This window comes from Marmota marmota, unplaced genomic scaffold, assembly GCF_001458135.2.
Source record: "Marmota marmota marmota unplaced genomic scaffold, marMar, whole genome shotgun sequence".
In the NCBI taxonomy this organism is placed as follows: domain Eukaryota; kingdom Metazoa; phylum Chordata; class Mammalia; order Rodentia; family Sciuridae; genus Marmota; species Marmota marmota.
In genome coordinates this window covers 1-6,704 of record NW_026005603.1, presented here as the reverse complement: position 1 = coordinate 6,704, position 6,704 = coordinate 1, and the positions used below count along the sequence as shown (strand labels likewise).

The window sequence follows — 6,704 nt, the reverse complement described above, 5'->3', positions numbered from 1 at the left end:
TGAGTTCAAAGCCAGCCTCGGCAAAGGGAGGCATTAAGCAACTCAGTGAGACCCAGTCTCTAAATAAAATACAAAATAAGGCTGGGGATGTGACTCAGTAGTTGAGTGCCGCTGAGTTCAATCCCTGGTACAAAAAATAAAATAAAATAAAATAAAATTCAATATTGTAAACATTTTGCCATTTTTGTGGGACCTCTCAATGTAGCAATTCTGTTCTAAATTGAATGTCAAACCTCAACAGAAGTTCTAAGAATCTTTCCTGGTGAACACTCTGGGCTAGGAGTCAAGGTACCACATCTTGGCCCAACATACTAGGGGCTTAAAACAGGAAACCAGGCCCTGGTTGTGAAAACCATACCAGCCATGTCAAAACTGGACTGGAACGGACAACTTTAGTAGGATCAGAAATCTAGATTTTGTTTGCTAGACCATTTTTTTGTGCTGTGGACATTTTATAAGTTTATTCTGATTTAGAAGTTTAACAATCTTTGAAAGCTCTTGCTTTTGTCATATGCTGCACAGGGAAGAAGTTTGGGGCCACACTTGGGACAGAACATAATGTGAGGAGTGGGAAGCACATGCCTGAGGTTTAAGAGTAGTGTCAATGAGGGAAACTTGAGGGGCATTAGACTTCAGGGATCAAAGGTGGGCCATTCATCCCTGAAAAGACTCCAGGGGATAAAATAGAGATCATTGGTTTTAAGGAAAACAATTTGCCTGTCCCTCTGCATGAAGCCTGCCTGCTTACATTCTCCCCTCACCTCAAATTCTACTCTACTCCTGGCCCTCCTTCAAAGCTCACTAAAACTTCTCTTAAGTCTACCTAGCTTTATAAGCCCTAAATCATTTAAATAACTCCACAACAAATCCTTGTAGAATGTGTGACAGCTCTTGCAAATATCACATTTCATTGAGAATATACAAATGTCCCAATTCTTTTTATATATCAGGATATAGTTATCAAATATTCTGCATGAGGCTGTGTTCCAAATTAGAACAACCCATTACTTATCCCTTACAGTGTTTCACAAACACCAGCCCAATGTTACTGACACTGAACAAAGGTTTCTTATCCAAAAAAAGAAAAAAAAAAAAAATCTTACAAAAAACTTCCTGAGCTTGGCCAAACTTTGAATCTACATCTGCAAAGTGCAGGACTGGCATCACAATAACTAGGATGTGAAGTTCTACCTGCTAGGTCTGGATATTTTAGAGCCCACTGTTAAACAACCCTCGGCTGCATTTAAGGCAAGAACAATCTTACAAGTGAAATGAGTGAAATGATTCCTGTTGCCACATATTTGTAATCACAAATCTAGCTCCACTATCTGGTTCACCCCAAGCCCTCAGCTGACTCCTGGTGATGATCACATTTTTGCATGTAGACGCACAAAGGACAAGCTAGCTATCCCCCTTCTCATTTCAGCTTTACCATTCATGCAAGGTCTTGACAATATTATTGATATCCTTCTTGCGGATGTCACGGCCAATGCAGAAATCCACCTCTAGCAGCTGATTTCGCTGGTCCAGCTTGCCCTGGATGATGTCAGTGTAGACAGCCTCTATGATGAGGTCTTCTAATTCTCGGAGATTCCTCATTTCCAGATCCTTCAGCAGTACAGAGTAGGGAATACACTGTGGATAAGGCCATGTGATAGTTATAAAAAACCATCTGGCAAGCATTAATGAAAATGTGGGCATTACCCACATAGACAACAGCCAATTTTGGGCTCAGGTGATGCAGGTCAGTGATAATCATTCATGTCTAAAGCAACAAAAGTAGATGAATGAATCACAGGACCTGTGACAAGACCCTATGTCATCCAAGAAGGTGCCCTCTTTATTCTTTACATCCTAGACTTCACCCAGACTTCAGTTTTCACACCCTGGAGCACAGGGTGTGAAAGATGCCTTTCAGAGAAAAAGGAAACAGTGTGTGCCACGCTGCCACCTTCCAGAAGCTTGCATATTTTGCATACAATGCCAGATTATCATAAACCTCCAAGAGATCCCAGGCCCTGGAGAGAACTGGCTGCTTGCCCAGCAAAGTGCTATAGCAAAAAAAATGTGCAGGCCATCACTTATTCCTACAGGTGGCCAGTGAAGACAGCCAGCAAAGATGGCACCTTAAGGTCTGTATCTGTTTTCTCAGATTTTTGCAACCAATGCAAATCCCCAACAAATCCTTTATTGGATTGTACCAATATACTGCATGCAAGGTCTTGACAATATATAAATATCCAGTTTTCTGCAAATCCTGCCACATTACTACAATTTGGAAATAAAATACAGAAATCAAATTTGTAGATACAAAGAAAAGAAAGATGCACACACACACACAAAAAAAAAAAATACAGCAAACACATCTAGAAGGGCGCTCCATGGCTAAGGGCATGCTATCCAGGGGTGATGGCTGGGCTTACAATAATAGGCTGCAGAAAGAAGAAAAGTCATCCTACCCTTAAACACTCGAGAAGTCCATGTGCAGGACTAGAAAAAGGTCAGGTCTTCATTTCCCAAAGTTGGACCCACTGGGCTGGTGATATAGTTCAGTGATAGAGCGCAAGCCTAGTGTGCACAAGGCCCTGAGTTCAATCCTCTGCACCACCAAAAGGGATGGGGGGAGGGGGAGAGCCTTCTACTTAAAATGAGTTTCAGAAATTTGTGAATAGATCAGGTAAAATAATTTCAGCAACTGAAACAGCAGCCCAAGAACACATACATATCTCAAGTGCAATCAAAAATCAAACTTTTTCAAAAGCATATCCCCACAAAAACTTAGGAGGCTAGGCAAAGAATCCAAGTCAACTATAAATTAACTGAGTCTGGACTGTCTTTATTAATGGCTGGGAGCAGCTGGCTGCAAGGCTTCTTCTAAATCCACTGGAGCACAGAGCTCCAAAGTATGATGGAGTGAAATCTTACAGAAGGATAGAATGTAAAATTAGCATAAGAGGCAAAAATTCCAATTAGAATAATAACCTTGAAAATAATAATAATAAAAAAGGCTGGGGGTATGGCTCAGTGGTAGAGCATTTGCAAAATATGGGCAAGACCATAGGTTTAATCCCCAACACGGGGGGGGGGCAGGGGGAATCCAATATACCAAGATCTTCCTCCAACATGGGTATAGTTCACTGTGCACTGAACAACAGAAGAAGTTGTTAACTTGCTGCAAGATACCCTGCTATTTGAAAAATATGTATCTTTCAACAGCAGTCTCCCTTTAACATGCCAAAATGCTCAGTTCACGTGAGGACCCATGGCATGCCAGAATAAGACCTGGTGATTCAGCCCCTGCAGGACATGTTTTTCCTGAACACAGGAATGAGGAGTAACTGTTTATGCCACCCTGTCACCTTTTCCTCTTTGCCAAGTAAATTTTATGTATTTAGGATACAACTCTACTGTGAGTAGGTGGGAGTTCCCTCATTGATGCCAATGAGACACCTGACTCCGGATATGGAGGAAGGCAGGGAAGGAGCTGGGACTGTACCTTCATTCTTGACGCCAAGCTCACGATGGTAAGATGTTTCAGCTTGTTCTGCTGAGCTGTACTCAGTTCTGGCAGGCTCTCCTTGTTGGCTGCTCAGTCCCACCCACCACAAAAACCAAGACACAAAATAAAATTAGGATATTTTATGGAATAAGCTCATCAACTCCCCACCAAATGTACTACTATATCACTGTCATGCCTCTGCATTTATTCACTGGGCAAGCATTCTATAAGCACCTCCCATCTCCTCTGAAAGATAACATGCTTCCAAAAAAGGAAAGACCAGTCTCTACACACAAGGAGTTTAGTGTCCTAAAAAGCCAGGCACGAACAAACAAAATCTTCTTAAGTGGAATTATCTTAATGGAATACTGTCTGTGCTCCTTGTGACACTCATTTTAAGTTCAACATATCTTCACTGAGCATCTGTTCTATGAAAGGTGCTGTCTTAAGAGAAATCAAGGATGAATAAGATGGGCTTTGTCAAGGCTGCTGCACCACACAACTTCAGGAGCTCCAAACACCTACTGCTGTGCAACTTTTTGGCCCTGGACTTATCCTCAGTCTTATAATTCAATGTTTCACTAGCTACAAATGCAAAGCAGAGCTACCAGAAGAAGGATACAAACTTCCAAGAGAAAAGGGGAGAGGGAGGAATAGACAAAAAGAGGGGGAGAAGGGATAGAGAAGGAGGAGAGAGGGGGGAGAAGGGGACAGTGAAAACAATCTCATCTGGGAGGTATAGAAGAGAAAGAAAGGCAGGCTTCATGGAAGAGATGGAGTTTGAGATGAGCCTTGAGAGATAAGCAAAACTTTAGTAATAGTAAGATTCACAGCAGCAATGGGGGAGGGCAGTAGCTGCAGATGACATACAGCACATACACATACAGCACACACACACACACAGGCACACAAGCAAACATCCAGTTATCACAACAAACCCAAAACGGATTCCAAATGTCCTCAATCCCTTTACATAATTCTGGATTCCAAAGAGCTGAACCCAAACTGATTGCCTTTTTCTTAAGCAGGGTGCTGAAATTCATGTGGTGGCAGTTCCTGTCCTGAGGACAGGACTGAACTGAGGCTGGCTTTTATCTCACTTGTTATGAATATTTACTTATTTTGTTGCAAAATTATGGATATGTTCAACTATAGATGCTGCCCACATCCTTCTTAGAATGTTACATGAAAAGGCAAACACACATTACCTTTTCAAAGTCCACCAAATTCTAAACTGTTAAAACATCTAGCCTCAAGAAGTGCAAGTAAGGGATCATGGACTTGTATTGTTACTCTCATTTTACAACTAAGAAAACTGAGGCACATAAGATTACTTAATTTGCTGGAGAGCACACAACTAGCAGAAGTAGAGTTAGAATATAGGCAGTCTGCTTCCAGAGTCTACAATGCTGCCTCCTTAGTAAGTGAGGACAGAAACAGGACACATTCACTGGAACAAAAGAGATTAGAAAAATGTGGTGTACCAAGAAGTGGCAAACTGTTCAGTCTGACAGCAGCACAGAATAAGGAGAAATGACCAATGAGAAAGGAGGGAAAGTGGAGGATAAAGTAGAAAACAGCTGAGTGTCAGTCTACTTTCATGTGAAAAAAAGCAAGCAAAAAAGAGAAGAAGAGAGGAAGAATGAGAGGGTGCGAGGGGGGGGAGAGAGAGAGAGGGGAAGAGGAAGGAAGAAAAAGGAAAGGAAATCCAGGAAAAAAAAAAAAAGTGGTTTGGGTATAAGACAAGTTAGCATTTGGATATGCAAGTCCCTTATTCCTGAAACTTAAGATTCTAATTTAAAATGACTCAAATGGGGTGGGGATGTATCTTTGTGGTAGAATAGGAGATTGTGAGATGTTAAAATTGAGTAAATCCAGGTACAGTGGTGCACATCTACAATTCCAGCAACTCAGGAGCCTGAGGCAGGAAAATTGCATGTTTCAGGCCAATCTGGGCAACTTGGACAATTTAGAGACAATTTAGAGAGACCCTGTCTCAAAATAAAAAAAAAGGGGCGGGGGTGGGAATTAATTCAATGATAAAGCATCCTTGGGTTCAATCCCCAGTACCAATAAATAAATAAAGTACAAACTTTAAAAATATAAAGACTTGTGAAGCAAATGAAGTTAAAATATGAAATTATATATATAATCTAATTACACCGATGAATAGAACATTCAAGCATAATGGGAAACAAGTCCAGCACTAAAAAGCTACCAGTACTTTACTGGAGGTACAACTATAAGTAACTTTTAAAATCTATTTTTTCAAACATTCTTCAATATAGTATGTTATTTTGATAACATTTAAAACAATGAAATATTTTACAAGTGGGTATTCTGACACTTTATCACATACCAAGTGCCCTATGAACACTATCTCAAGAATCTCACCTGGAAGATAAACAAGGGCTTTGTTTATGGATGTTCATACACACAGCCCCTAGTTTACCTGATGGAAAATAAAAAGTGAGAAGGAAAATCCCTTTTGTGAGGTCACCTGCAGTAACATGATAACAGCCCTATCAAGAATTCTCCCATAAACACAAGCAACATTTTATCTAGAACCTCTATCATCCTCCAAATGGAGCGACATAGTTAAGTCTTTTGAAGGATCTTAATCAACTCACCTATATAATCTGGGTATGTTCCATAGGCAAACAGGTTCAGCAACTGCAAATAAGCAGCATTTGCTCCTTCTGCAAGCTGAGGAGGAAAAACAAATTTTACCACAGACCAAGCTATCTACCAATCACTAGAGTGCTTGAACAGAGGTGGGTGACTATGTGCCAAAGATGCCACAGCTGTTTATTCTGTACTGTTTGATACGGTGGCCCCTGGGGTCCCTTCCAACTCTTGATTCTTTGGGGAAAAAAAATAAATAAGATTATTAAAATCCCAAATTCAATCTCTCTTCCTTAGGATGACATTTTATTCTATACCTAGCATGTCCCAGTAGCTGCTTCTAACAGACAGACACAGACACACAGACACACACACACACAGCATTAAGCACTGGAAGCAGTTCAACTTTTCTCAGGTCTCCTTTTGCATTAAAACAAAGACTGGGGGCTGGGGTTGTGGCTTGGTGGTAGACTGCTTGCCTAGCACACGTGAGGCACTGGGTTCAATCCCCAGCACAACATAAAAATGAACAAATAAAATATACAACTTAAAAAAAAAAAAAAAAGACTGGGCATCCACC

The 6,704-nt window shown here is 40.8% G+C and overlaps 1 protein-coding gene across 1 annotated transcript; it reads right to left on the bottom strand.

The window, feature by feature from the left end:
* Positions 1-117: 117 nt before the first annotated feature.
* LOC107134297 (COP9 signalosome complex subunit 7b-like) lies at positions 118-6,244 on the bottom strand (the record flags this gene model as incomplete). The annotated part of the gene is made up of 3 exons (XM_015476409.2): positions 118-1,635; positions 3,497-3,585; positions 6,130-6,244. Coding segments are annotated over 3 exons (411 nt in total), but the record flags the coding sequence as incomplete, so codon positions are not given.
* Positions 6,245-6,704: the final 460 nt, after the last annotated feature.